At 37.6% G+C, this 15,643-nt stretch overlaps 1 protein-coding gene across 2 annotated transcripts in view; it reads right to left on the reverse strand.

Moving 5' to 3' along the window:
* Positions 1-15,643, reverse strand: part of rxfp1 (relaxin family peptide receptor 1) — a 72,452-nt gene that overhangs the window by 33,583 nt on the left and 23,226 nt on the right. For both annotated transcript variants that reach the window (XM_028589450.1, XM_028589449.1), the window contains exon 3: positions 3,628-3,711. In XM_028589450.1, coding sequence (XP_028445251.1) covers positions 3,628-3,711 — 84 coding nt within the window. The remainder of the gene's footprint in view (positions 1-3,627; positions 3,712-15,643) is intronic.

Below are 15,643 nucleotides of genomic sequence, written 5' to 3' on the forward strand. Positions count from 1 at the left end.
CCAGTTGAGGTGGTTCGGGCATCTGGTAAGGATGCCCCCTGGGCGCCTCCCTAGGGAGGTGTTCCAGGCACGTCCAGCTGGGAGGAGGCCTCGGGGAAGACCCAGGACTAGGTGGAGGGATTATATCTCCAACCTGGCCTGGGAACGCCTCGGGATCCCCCAGTCGGAGCTGGTTAATGTTGCTCGGGAAAGGGAAGTTTGGGGTCCCCTGCTGGAGCTGCTCCCCCCGCGACCCGACACCGGATAAGCGGACGAAGATGGATTGTACTGTATTGCAGTTTCACAAAATTCCCAGTAAACTTCATGGAAATGAATCAGCCGTGTCCTGGAGTTTCTTGGGAGTGTTTAAGCTGAATGGAACATAGCCCATGACACTAACAGATGAGTGTAGTGGAGTAAAAAGTACAATATTTCTCTCTGAAATGTGGTGGAGTAGAAGTAGAAAGTGGCATGAAAAGAAAAGACTCAAAAGTACAAGTACCTTAAATTTGTAAGTACAGTACTTGAGTAAATGTACTTAGTTACATTCCACCACTGATTGTGTTAATGGGAAAATGTATATAAAATGGGTTTGTTAACATGCAAAAGTTGAGTAATAAAATGTAATTGATACAAAATTGTGTTGAGTATAAATCCATTTGGCAAGAAAGTAATTTAAAAGGCAATTTTCTAGAGGGGAAGAGTCCACGGAGAACCTTCTGTCTTAATCTTTTCTCATTTGGCTTGTTACTGACAAATGTAATCCAATAAGTAAATAAGTAGAGCTTCATTGCCGCTTTTGTGTGAAGGACTATTGTAGCACAACACAGCCACTAAACATCAACAAGTCAGCAGCGGGCATGATTGAAGGATTTGCTCATTTTCTCATTTCTTTTTCTCTTTCATTTTAAGACCTCTGTCGATATTTCATAAGTCATTGTCTATTTCTCCTCTGTCTTGGTTACATAGTAGATACCATTGAGCTCCCAATATGCTCCATCAAAACTGCGTATTGGATGGTCAAACAGCTTCGGAAACACCCTCACCTAACACATTTCCGAACGTGGGGGAGCTGTGTCCAACAATTTCTGAAATTGATATTGACCAGCTGTGCCAAAGTGAGAAAAGAGACCCTTTCTCTCTAAGCTCTTTTTTCGCTAGCCATGTGTACAAATCAGGACAACACCATTAATGCTTTTCAGGAGAGACTGTAATTGCGTATCTCCCCCTCTATGATGGCTGGCTTTTCACTCTGCCTTCAACTGTGGCAGTTTGGAACAACTATGAACAGTACTGAAATCTGACATCAGTGAGAAAACACGTTGCACAACCTAATTCTTTTCTATCATTACCCAACACTTACTGTCTGATGGTTTGGATTGACTGGGCTGTGACTGACAAAAGGTTGGAAACTAAAATGTTTTAATCTGAATAAAGTAGAATACAATGGATCTGACAGATTTAGTGAAGCCATATTTTAGCTTAAGCTTTGCTTTCTTTACAAGTAAAAATTGAAGCTCAAAGCTCACTCCTGTATTGTCAAAAGTTTCTGCCCTAATTTATTGTGATGTATGCTTGACGCAAAATGTCTTTTTTTGACTCCTCATTCATGGTGATGGATTACCTTAATGCTGCAAGACTGTAGTGTAAAAGCTGTTTGCAATTAAATGAGGAGAGAATGAGCCTGAAGGGGTTAGTTAAAGTAACTATGAGGAACTGTATATAGTGTTTATTAATGCCTTTGCCCGAGTCCGATTTTCCTCGCAAAGTCACAAAATGATTTACGGCAGGCAACCGGCTCTACAGTAACACATTCTGATGGGTCACAGATTTGGTTGTAACACCGGGAAAGCCTGTGTTTGAGTATCCAGTGGTAAAAGGTAGCAGATTTCTTTATATAGGCCTAATTGTATTTTCATTTTATTTCATAAGTTATATATTTTTTAATATATTTTATTAGTTATTTCATCTGTTGACTGTTGTAGTTATGGCTGATACTAGGGCAGGGTCATCCCAGGAAAAACGAAAATAAAACGAAGAACTAAAAGCTGAAAGGGAGTGACAGAAGTTGGCCGGGCTTTCGATAGATGAAGACAATTTACAGGATTGTACAGTAAATGATTCAAAACCGACCCTTCCATTTAGCGCCCAGTTTTTATTTATTTTCAGTCCGTGCTTGTGTTGGCCTACTATTTTATTTTTGTCCCCCTGTACTGGTGTAAAGCATCCTTTGGTTTCATGAATAAAATGCTATATAAATCTAAGTTATTATTATTATTATTATTATTATTATTATTATTATGTTGGTTGCTACAACAAACTCTTGCTAATGCTTTGGCTCGTCAAACGGTGACAGTGTCACCCAGTTTAGCTCGGTTTAGCTCATGATACATCTTAAGTGATGTAGAAATGCAACAATGCATCGGTGACATCAGAAAATCATTCATACAACAAGAAATAAAATTCAACATTTCACCGCTGAATGTGAGATAACACTGTCATTACCTCATTTATTACAAAATTGTATTTAAGCACAAATTGCAACACTCATATGTTTACTTGGACTGCATAGTTTATATATTTTTCATTTATACTATGTATGTATGCCGGTTGCACATTTTTATTCTCTACTTGTATATATGTTGTACATTGTTTTTCAAGTTTGCGTAGGTGTTCTGGTATTTTGATTTTTATTTATTATTATTTTGTGTTATTCTGTGTGGATGTTGTGTGTCTGCTGCTGTAATATAGTCATTTCCCAGTTTAGGATTATTAAAGTCCATCCATCCAACCATTCATCAATCTGAATGATGTTCTGTCTGACCAAAACATTCATCGCAACTATATGACCTCCTGGTAACATTAACTCAGTAATAGAGTGGATAATACTTTCCTCCCGTGGACGTTACGTTACGGCACCAGCCGGCTTGCGCTAGAAAAGATCTTTATGACAGCAGGTGCTGTAAAAACACTACCGCTTTTGTCCAAAGGGGCTGCTAGAATCAACACAAACTAACAAAGTCAATTGCCTTGTAAGTGATGGAAGGTGTAAAAAAAGGAAGTCCTTATCACACTGACTTTGTTTTTGGCATTGCTCGGAAATTAAATGTTTACCCTCTTGGATGCCAGTTTGATTCATGCCATTAAGATATTGTGAACAACCACATCTAGAATGATTAGAATTGAAGCTTTCATATATGTAGTTGGTTGCATTTTGTTGCTTCTTCTTATCTGTCAGGGAGAAGCTTCATGAGAAGGGCATAATGCATCCAGAAGTTCAATCTTTTGCCCCCAGACCTTATCCCACACAGGCAAAAAAACTGTCTATATTAACACCCTCACTGGCTTTCCACCCACAATTGTATACGGTTATGCACCTGTGCTGAACTGCAAATGCAGCTGGTGACTGGTTGGTATGTTGGTCTGTGAAGTGTATTTCACTGCCCCCGAGTTCCTTTGAAAGGGAAATTCTTTAACACAGCAGTGATGACAATAAATGCAAAAACCCAGGACAATTATACCACTAGCAATGAAATGACACCTATAACTTATTTTCAAGAGTAGTAAAACAAGGTTTTATATATCAGCACAAATTAGCCAAAAAATGTTTTTAAATATGCAGTTTAAAAAAAGAATAGCAGTACTTACAGCATGCATTTGACTTGGTTCCAGTGTTATAGCTGGGCATTCCAAAATACTTGTCGAAAAGATGGGGCCATCCGTTATTATCCCCTGGGAAAAGAAAATAAGACAAACACAGTGATTACAACCCAGAAATTTTCTTTCAAAATCAGACATTTGTTATTAAGTATAATTTGAGATATTTCCGATGAAATGTTCCACTCTGTCAGACAGTACAGTTTGTTCCTCTCGCTCCATGCTCTTTTGTGATACACAAATCTTTTCTATGTGTAGCTGTATGCGAGATGAAGGCCACTCTGTTCCTTTAACATGGCTATACTGTAGGTATATACACATTAACAAATATCTTGTGATTGGCGTTGCACATAATATAAGCAATTATAGACAAGATTAGTGCTTAGAATCACCCATTAATTAAATGTAATACTGACTGCTTTTGTTGCATTTAAACTTGTATTTTAATGTCCATTCAAATGTGTTAAATGTATCAAGGCAACATATAGGAAAGGACTATAAGTTTGTTGGTGAGTCCCAGAAAACCAAATGTACAACATTGATTTTTGGACCCCCACCCCCTCCCCATAATTGTTACTTTTTGTAACTGACAATCCAACATTCTTTACATGGTGAGTTGCGAGCAGGGCGGAGGTGAGAAAGGAGTCAGTTTGAACTTCTCTCTCTCACTCTGTTTTTATTCATCATGACACAACTATTTCTGTCACTTTTCATGGGTAAAACTGTGTGCAACATTATGAATGCCTTCCAGGAGAGAATGTGCCATTAGGGGTCAAGCAGCGAAGCTTTTTTCTTTTGCCTATATTATTTCTTCTTCTTCTTCTTCTTCTTCTTCTTCTTCTTCTTCTTCTTCTTCTTCTTCTTCTTCCTACGAAATCCATGTTCCCATGCACGTAAACTCACCAAATTTTGCGCCTAAGTCCTGTCCTATTCTAAACTTAATCAGTCTGATTTGTGTGCTTATTGTGCTGATGGTGGTGCTACAACAGCCATCTACAATTCTAAACTTTAAAAATTCATAACACATCAGCCGTAAATGCTACAACGTTGCAACTAATGCAATACTGTAGCTCCAATAGAGCAGAAACTATGCCCTGCTGTTACCTTGTAGCAATTTTGAAGTCCATCACTCTACAAAAAACTGTAAAACTTCCTAAACCTCCTCCCACATGTTTGTTTGAATTGACACCAAATTTGGGCAACTTCATCTTCAGACTGTCCTCCACAAATTTACCATTAAAATTTTAGCCCACAGTGCATTCAAATGGTTTACAGTACAGTAGTGTATACAGTAGTGTATACAAATACTGCAATTTCTTCCAAACTAAATCTCTGATGTTCATAGAAAAATATTCAAAGATCATTGTAGATTTGGTGTGCAAAATATCAGAATTGTGTCCCCATCGCATTGCAGTTAATGCTAAATAGAGCTTTAAACATCAGTTTGGCATGTATTGATCTTTTTGAAAATAAATTACAGGCATCTCTATGTTGTCTTAACCAAGTACACAATTTTACAGCAGCTTTAAATTCTGCATTTTCATGCAAGCCTGCTCCTTATCTACTAGGTGTTGCGATGCCACTTGTGACATCCCCCAGATAACAGCTCCGTGAGATCAGAACCTGCCTACGGCCTCAATGGTTCCGAGTTTGAGCACCTGGTATTGCAAGATGATCATACACATAGCTAATCAGGCATTGTGCTGTGGACAACCGCCCTGCATTTTTTTTTTTATGTGTCTGCATTAACACACCTTATTCTGATAAAAAATCAGTCCAGTTCCTGTTTAGGAAAGTCATGTTATTTAGCCAACCCAGGCTGACTCAATACAATTTAGCCCAAAGAGCTGGAGGATTTATTACCTTTGTTTTTTAGCTCACTGAGATCAACATTTGCCTTTGGACCGGAAGATTGCGAGCTCGAAGCTCAACGGTCACAATGTCACATCTTATACAAATTCAGCCACTGTGCTTTGGACACCTTCCCTGCAAGCTTAAAATGCTCGGCCCTGACCATTGCTGCAGAGCAGCTATAATTATACCTGTATTTAAACAATATTGTGCCTTGTCACACATTATAACCACCTCCAAGTGTAGATGTGCGGAACAACTACTTTTTCAATTTCCTGAAACTCCATCCACTGAAGAAGACTGTGAGTATGTAGTTGAAAGCTTGTAAGTAGTCTACTTTAAATGTCTTGCTTTGTTCGGACAACAATTCAAATCACAAAGATACTTAGTTTGCTTTAATATAAAAAAGAGAAAATCAGCAAACTCTCACCTCACCTGAAATTATGTTTGGAGTGTTTGATTGAAAAGTGACTTACATTTTTTATCAAATGTTGATTAATTGACATACATGATTACTTTCCTCAACATTTCAGACGATTTACAAGAAAAAAACAAAACATGTCAGATTCTTGATCTGAACCATACAAGACCATGTCAAACTTGAGGTGTGCTACCCCCAGGACAGCACAGAAATTACTCAGCTTCTACTTCAATCCTTTTGAGACTTTTATGCAGCGTTTGAGGTGGTCAAACCAACTGTTGTAAAAGCCCTTTATCCTTCCCTGGCAGACTTGACACATGTCCAAGTCCAGATTCAAAAGAAGACTCCTCTAAAGTGATTTTCCAACTGTCCAACTTTCCTAAAACCCTAGTGCTTTACAGTAACTTGCAACTTGAGCCAGAAATGAATCCTTAAAACACATATACTGCTAGTGTGTCTCAGGTAACTGTCACTTCATCTGTATGAGCCAGCCATTTCATGGATACATAAAGCCTCTTCTACATGTACTGTATGTACAGTATATGTATACTATGTATTACCATAATGGTGGAAATTAATGTGTGGTTAGAAATCAATCATGAAACCTGAAAATATGCCCTTGCTGATGATATATAAAATAATAATAATAAAAACCCCAGCAATAATGAGAATAATCACACCATCCTGTCACTTATCAGACTCTCGTGTGGTCTGCAGGAAGGGCTTCTTCTTTTTCATAACCAAGGCTCTTGAAAAATTAACTAATTGAATGAATAATTCTGTATTGGAGATATGTATTATAGCCTAATTATTTTATCATTACAATTTGAATTTCCTACAGTCTTAACATTTGTAAGATATATGAATCCTTCAGATTCAGGGCTCGTTGTGAAATACAAAGATTCGCCCCAACAATCACTTGAAATAAAGCACAATGATTGTGTATCGATTTAAAAGGCAAAGACCTTGAACAATGCTCAATAGGTGATTGAGTGTCCACATGATCCGCATTCCAATTGTTCACATGGTGTGAAGAGTGTTCTCGACAATGGTTAAGGACTGGAACTTTAAAATCATTATTGTCTGACTGACAATGTCTTTTGAAATGTGTACAATGTAGCTTACAGCTGCATTACAATTAAATCCTGAAGTATCTATAAGGGATGGAGCTTTCCTTATCTTTGAGGTTTCAGTTTGGAAACCAGGTTAATTGTTATTTTTCACTTTTCTGAGCAGGACTTTGGTTTTACTTCAGCATTAGTGTAATATCTCTTGCATATACAAACTAAAAGTCTACAGCCACGTTAGCAGATCTGGGAGGCTGTACTGTACTTGTACTGAGCTAACTGCTAACATTAGCATGCTAACATGCTCACAATGACAATGATAATGTTAACATGCTAATGAGTCGCAGGTATGATGCTATCAGCTAAGGCGGATGGGAATGCCATTCATTTTTCCAGTCTTTGGTCACAATTTTGAACTTACTCGAGACTAAACATTAAAGGATCCCAGACTTTATTACAATTCACCCTAAGGGGGGCATACTGTAACCCAAATTATAAATAATTTATAAGAATACTTGTTGAGCTATTCCACTCAAAAACATAACTGCCAACCTCAAAGTCATTAGCCACCATCGTCTAAGAAACCTGCACTGCATAAGAAACAAACAAAGTATATTTCAATGAAAATCTTCTGTTGTACTAATTAGAACTTGGACATTGTCCAAATGGGTGTCCATGCTGAGTAGCTGGAGGAGCCTCTTGGATTTGCAGCCAAAATGCTACTGAAGTTTTTAATCATTTGCACTGTGGCCACATAAAAAATACAACACAGACCCCAAATTAGTAAGATGCCGATTCACACTGGCATAACTAACCAGATGCCCTCTTTGTGTTATTTTCAGTGGAATGTCTATTTAACAGAGAGAGGCAACTTTGCACAGGATTAACAGCACAGATGACTTCTGCCATTATTACAAATCACAGGAGGAACCAAAGTTATAGTAGTAATACTAGTCTAGCGATTGGGTTAATAGTACTAATAATACTGAATTACAGTTGGAGCAATGTTTTGATGTGTGGGTGCTTGTATTGTTTGTATCAGGTCTTTTATAAACACACGAGGATGCACATGTATGCCACAAGCTTGAGTCAAAAATGATGGCAGTATAAGGTAACAATTAGCCAATAAAAGAGGTGAATCAGAAGAACGCCATTGTTGTACAGAAAGCAGGTTTCAATATATACAAACAACAAGAAATTTCAAATGTTTAGTGGGATACAAAACTGTTTGTTTGGTCCTCAGGATACAATGAGATTTGGTGGTACAGGTTGAAATAAAACAGTTTATAATAAGAACAGGGTATGGTTAAAGTATATGGAATTTGGATATCAGTAGAAAACAGTGGCGATTTCTTTAAGACTGCAACGGAAGCTCAGCTTCCCCTAAAATGTCTAAAATTTAAAATGTCAAATATGTACTATTGTGTTAACATTTTATTGACTAAAATGCGTTAGAATACGTTCATCTCGAAGACGAGTTGGTTCAGAATTGGCTGACTCGATTTCCTTCTCATACATTCCCGTAGCGTCTCAGTGCATTTCCCCGTTGAAGCCTAGCGTCCGTTGACTTCAATGGGACTGCTCTGAGCAGTTCTTTTCAGTGCTTTGAAACTAGACGGTCATTGGATAAATGCTGCGATTATGTCCCGCCCACGGATGCTCAGCGTCTCTGGGGGTCAATGGAGCAGTGGGCTGGCCTGGACGCTGGGCTTCTGCGTGATAATTGGAGGGTCTGTCGAAGGACTGTATCTCCTTTTGATTGACAGCGATTTTGTACTATAAAAAGTTGCCGAAACTGTTCAACTTCAAGCAGAACTCAGCTCCTCAGTTCCATCGCGGATTTTACAAGTCTAGTTGAAAGATGAACTGCTTCAACCTGTTTCTTGGTAGTGGCTTGGCGAAATTGCTAGCCAATTTTCATCATACATTTCATACAATTATACACCACATTCCTTGTTTCAGTTTAACCTAATTCCCACATTTCCTCCTTTGAGTTTAATATCATTTTGTTAGATCGTTTGTTCATTCATTCATTCGTACAGTAGGCTAGGCTAGTGTTGTAGGGGTGAGCTAGCCAGCTAGCAAACTGCACACGATGGCAGACAATGCTAATATTGTCGACCTGATTTTGGCGAAGCCATTTGAAAGTCTTCCTTATGAGGAGAAACTTAGAATTAAGCAACAGGGTTAGATCAACACTTAAGATTGATTTAGTGCAAAAGACAGGGCAAAGTAACAGGTCTGTTCAGCTCTCCTGGTATGACAAAGTTATCTGGCTGTGCTGTGACAAAGAAAATGTACTGCTGGGCATTCCTCTTAATGAAACCTTCCCATGGATATTATAAATTATTATAATAATTATATTATTATTATATAATAAAATTATTGCATTTCTATTATTACTTTTACTATTATTATTATTATTATATATATATATATATATATATATATATATATATATATATATATATATATATATATATATATATATTAACATCATATTAACATAAATAAATGGACAATTTGTATGATGGCCCACTACTTCAGACTGAAATATCTCAACGACTGTTACATATATTGAAAATATTGAATATTCAAACCTGCTTGAAGATAAATAAATGACTTAGGTGATTCCCTGACTTTTCCTTTATTGGATGGATTGCCATGAAACCTGGTACAAACACTCATAGTCCAGAGGATAATTTGCATAAACTTAATACCACTGACCTTTCATCTAACACCATCATCAGGTCATAGTTTTTAGTTTGTCCAATACTTTGGCTTACAAAATACCTGCAAAACTAATGATACTCTGATCAGCCTCAGCTTTGCTTTATGCAAGGGGGTAAGCCAGCCTCCGCAAAGCGTACCTACTATGGAGCCATTTTGATGCTAATAAGCCAACACCCGCCGTTAGCATTCCATTGACTGCCATTCATTTTGGCGTCACTTTGACAGCAAATAACTTCACATCTGAAGTGTTTAAAGACTCTGTTTGTCCATTGTTTATTTCTAAAGAAACATGACAATGTATAAAAGGCTCCATTACCTTGTATCTCAAGTTATGGCTCCGTAGCAGGTGTTTTTGTAAAAGTAGGTGATTGTGTCATAACCATGTGACTTTCTGTTGCATAATATACAAATTACTGTACAGTACAGGAGAAGCTCGCAGGCAGTTTCGACTTACATTAGCTGTTATAGTTTAATTACTAATCTTAACAAGCATTTTAGTTAGCAATAATTAGCCTGTGCCTATGTAATTTCCTAACACATACCTACACTCTCCATCTTTGCAAGATTGGGATTTATTGAGATTTCTCTTGGCACAGCTACCAGAAGACTTACAACTTTCAGACAGATTGCTCACGTCACCTCTACGTTGTCAAGCTCAGTTGGAGGCTGCACAGTAACGCTCAGCCATCACCGGAAAAGTGCTTCTAATAGACTTCACTGCTCTCTGTTGTGGTCATTGAAAAAATGTTAGCATGATGATGTGAGCATAAGTACAGCTTCACATAGCTGCTAGCATTGTTGACCTTTATTCTATTATTATTGATAAAAAAATGATGTATAGGAATACATAATTGGAGACACACACACTTTCTCCTGAGGTTTGTCACACAGTGCCAGCGGTAACTAAGAGTGCTAGGGCGGTGAAACCCTGTCCTCCCTCTGTCATTCACAGTGCATTTATTTTTATCGTTTTACATTTCGTTGAGTAAGTTCAAAAGGCAGCAGGAGGTCCCCCACAGTGTGACTGTGATTTATCGCAGTGTGGGTGTAAATGCAAAACTCACAAAGCGCAGTTGCTGAGCATACTGTATTCCATCAGCTTTAAAAAAATAAAATAAAAAAGCCACTATTATAACAAGACAGCACTCCTGGCACCAACTGATAAGCTTCCTTATGTGTTTGGATATAGGACACACATTTCAAAGAATGAGAAAAGTGAGCAATACTGAGGAACTCTTTCTAGTTAATAACAATGAGAGTAAAAAGTGCAGATATCCCATTTGCAGATACAGGTGTAAGCCAATACATTATCTAATATCATACGTCCAACAGAATAATGCTGAGTTTGAAACATAGGCTATGAAAATAATAAGATAAACAATGGAGTTTGCATACAACTGTGAATGGTTGTTTGTCTCTATGGGATATAAATAAAGCTACTAGGAAAGCACTCCAATTTGATAGCTTATTGCCACATTTGGCAGCGCCCTTCTTCAGCTTGTGCACGTATAGAATAGAATACACTATTGCTTCACAATATAAACATGTAACAGAAAAAAAATATTGTAAAATCAACATAAAACAAAGTGTCCTAAGAATTAACTGTAATAATTAAAGTGCAAAGTGCAAAAGTGCTGGTGTATTTATTGTACCCCTGCTCTGTTGTGCTAAGATTTACTATTGGTGTTCAGCAGCTTGATGGACGTTGGGATAAATGATAACTTTAGTCTGTTTTACATCTCGGCACACAGACTCTTTTTCTTGATGGCAGAAGTTCATATTCAGGAAAAAGAGGGTGTAGAGAATCTGCAGTGATTCTTACGGCTTGTTTTCTAACAACTTGCTCGTACAGGCTCTGTATGGGCTTGAACTCTTTCCTCCCTATTATCCTCATAGCTGTCTTGTGTGTGCTGACCAACCTGCTTTTTAGCTGCAGTGTTAAGTTGCCAAACCATGCTGTGATTCCATATCTGATAATGCTCTCCAGAATATTTGCATCCATGAAACCACAAGCCTGAAATTGATGAGTGAGTTTGCTCTTGAATGGTGATGACATTTTAACCTGCCCTTCCATTTCTGTCCCCCAATGGTCCCCCCCCCAGGTTTATGATCATGTCAGATTTTTTAATGTAGTCATGGCTAATGGGATTCAGCTATTTCCTGATGATTGATGGTGTCTTTTGAAGCACATCTTCCTTTTAAGATTAGTTCTTGTTTGATCATGATAATGATATCTCCCTGGACTTTATATTGATTTTCATATTGATTGGTGTAATCAACGATTCTTCATTTATCTCTGCATCCTGATTATAATGAAAGATATGAAGGAAACTGCTATGATAAATGGATTCTCATGCTACATGAAAACGTGCTTTTCCTTTATGGATTCTATCAGTGTAGTTCTGACTTAAGCAACAATGATGCCTTTTATTTGGTCCAAAAAACACCTTACAATGTGATGCAATCTAAGGCAGCACCACAACAAAGTACAGAGACTGTTGTATGTAGTGTATAGAGATCAAACAGTATCACAAGATACACAAAGAAATATCAAAGTACACAGAGAAATTTTCAGACAGCACCATAGTTTTATCACATGCATAATTTTGTTTTAAATATTCATGCAGCATATTGGTTCATAGGCACCGCTATTGTGTGTTAATGTCATAAATGCCAAAGCAAAATGAAACAATGGCAGCAATTCTGTTCGCTTTAAGTGCATACAGACACACATTATAATACAGTAAAGTATTGTGTATTTATAATGGCTATAATCAATATTTTTTATAATATTCAAATGACGATGTTTTGTCTTTTACTCTCACTGCTCTCATATCGTAATTTTTAGCCATAACAGGCAGCTGTTTTTACTGAAAAAGCTCTAAAAACTCACCACCCGATTGGCACCAAAACGCAGACACAATAAGAGTCTAGTTGGTAAACAGTGGAGCATTAAGGAGCCAGATATTTCCCTCAGATGTTGGTGGAGACCAAAAAAGAATTAAGTGAAAGTGATTAATGGACTTAGAGAGAAACATGACTCAAAATGAATGATAATGTTGGGCAGTAACTTTTGGATGTGTAAATAAGCAACTGTTTGATAACAAGTCACCATATTAACTCAAATGTCAAAGTAGTGTTCACAACTGGTTTATTATGCTACTCATCTCAGATTTAGAGTAATGTTTTTGTTTATATTTTTATAAGATATTTGTCAGTTGTTGCACTAACAAGCCCCTATTTACCATTGTTGTCCTGTAAGGGTTTCTTACAACTCAAATTACATCAGTCATCCTCTTATGTTTTGTCTCTGTTATCCTGGTCACCTAAATAGTTCATTAGGATTCAGTGTATATGAGGATTCTTGGTCATGTACATCAGACAAGAAGAGATTGCCATAGGGGTTTGATTTAATCCTTAGTTGATTGTTTACACCTTGATGTCACATAAGACTAATTGTGCCATTAAAGCTCCCATTAGATTGTATTGCTACTTCCTTAACGTCAAGTATTTCCTGTTGAAACAGGACAGTGATGGATTAGTCTTAGGTTCCAAACCAATGTTCAAACTTCCGTTATTGAGAGAAAGACATTTTGATTTGATACAACAGGCATGCTTTTCCTTTTTGGATTATTTTAGTCAACCATTGGCAAAGATGTGAATGATACCTCAGTCACAATCATACCTAATCGCACCCAGAAGTGCATGCATGTCAACTCAGTGAATGCAAACATAAGGTTTACACAAGAAGACACATGTTTTTTTGTGCACACCTAAAGGAATGTTAACCTGGTTATTGAAGTTTACAGGAATGTAAATCACACCTAGGGCTGGATACCGGATTCAATACTTTTTAGGCACCGACTGAATTGGCTCTAAAGTATTGAGCATCGAAAAATGCCTTTTCATTCAATACCCAATTTCAATACCTAAGGAGTAAATCACTTCAGCCTCAGTGAACCTATAAGCATGCAGCATGCATCTACCAAGATCTAATAACGTTTGTGATTGGCTGTCTAACGTTACACGTCATAGAGGCAGGCAGGAAAAACTCTATGTTAAGCACAGAGATGGGGCTCACGTAGTAGAAGCTGAAAAATAAATAAAAAGATTGGTGACGTAAATGTAATTTCTTTTTGTTTTATAAAATTGGTATTGAAAAAACGTTTAGGAACTGTAATCAAAGGCACGTATTGGTATCAGTACCGGTATCGACATTTTTTTAACAATACCCAGCCCATATTTACCCCAATCAATGGAAAACAAGCTCAGGGTTAGTGGACCCCTTCATTATCAGGCCAAGATTGTGCCAACAAACACTGAGGCAAAAGACATAGAGAAACATTTCAACATACGTCTAAAAACTCACAGCAGCTCAAATTGGGTAAAAGATACAGCTGAGAAATCATGGAGGAGCAGTGTTCCAGCAATCCACTAAGGCAGAAACTCACAGAAATCCACCTTCAAGACCATACACACAACCCCCTAAAAATAGACCCAGACTCTGATGCCATGAGACTGCAACGCTCTGACCCGAGCTGGCTTACGTCTTGTGTCAATGCTTCTTAAGATCAATGGCATTGCAAAAACATAGCACATACTGTACCTACTGTAGAATGGCTGAAAAAACATACATCATATTCCTAACAACGTGTTGCTGTTTTTTTTTAAATAACCAAACTGCTAACACTAGGCTAGCCTTCCCACAGTGGGGAAATACTACACATTGAATGTAGCCCTTTTTAAACTTAACCTGTAACCCCACAAAATGTTAGTGAATGATCTCTTGGCCTTGGAAATAGCACTTGGTTAATACAGGTAGTAGGCCAGTTAGCCCAACATGCTAATGATTGCAGCTAAAGTTAGAGCAGATAAACATACTGTGGATTCTTTACTAATGAAAAGGCTTTAAAGGCTGAAAATATACACCTGCTTCACCATGAGGAGAAAGTTTGAAAGACATGCTGTGCCAAGTTACGGTTGCTGCAATTGGACAATCTGTTTTGGGGAGGGATTTAGCTAATGGTCAATGGCATCATAGAAAGTAAAAGAGAGAATACAAAGAAAGTTTTTCCTTTTTTGGGTTTGCTTCTTTATTCATTTGTGAATCTTCAAAGTTGTAGGGTGGAAGTAATCTACATTTATGAAACCCATGCCCGGTTAAGACCCCGCACAGAGAAAATATAAATTTTTACAATTAGTCACCAACCCCCAATGAATTGCAATATTATATTTAGTTTATATTATTTTCAGTCAACAGTGTACTTAGAGGGGAAGAAAACCATAGATGTGATTCCACGGTTTAATATACCATGGAAGTGAAATTATCAGAATTTCACTCAGTCACTTTGAACTTTGGCTTCAAAGGCAGATTAATTGGAGACTCATATTATTGTGATGATACACATAAGTTAAATAGCACAAACAGACTGATGCGAAAAAAAAAAAACACTGATTGAAAAACTGATGCTGCCATTGCGGTTCAGAGATCAACAGCCACACTGATACAAAAGGGGGAGTAGGGAGGAACAATCTGTGGGAACACTGTGATGTAGCATTCAAATGGTGTGGTGTACCTATTTGAAGTCAAATTTAAAGAGATCCACATGACATGCCTGCAGACAGACAGGACTTGGATAAATAATAATTTCATTTCAATTCAACAATATGTAAGTGACTTAAACAAGGTAGAATTAGGCTTCACGCTCCTCTTGAGTGCTGGCACACGTTAATGTGTTAAAATGAACCCACTTCAGATCTTTCAAAAGAATACAGAAATATGATCTCAAGCAATAGGTCTGACCTACATTGTTCCTACGAATATTCTAAACAGGCCCCTGCTTGTTTTCATTCAAGAAATCTCATCAAGCACTACCTGGGACACCAAGCAAATGTTATTAGTTTGCTGGTAGGACAGGACAGCAGCAGGGGCTAG

This window comes from Perca flavescens, chromosome 10 (genome assembly GCF_004354835.1).
Source record: "Perca flavescens isolate YP-PL-M2 chromosome 10, PFLA_1.0, whole genome shotgun sequence".
Lineage (NCBI taxonomy): Eukaryota > Metazoa > Chordata > Actinopteri > Perciformes > Percidae > Perca > Perca flavescens.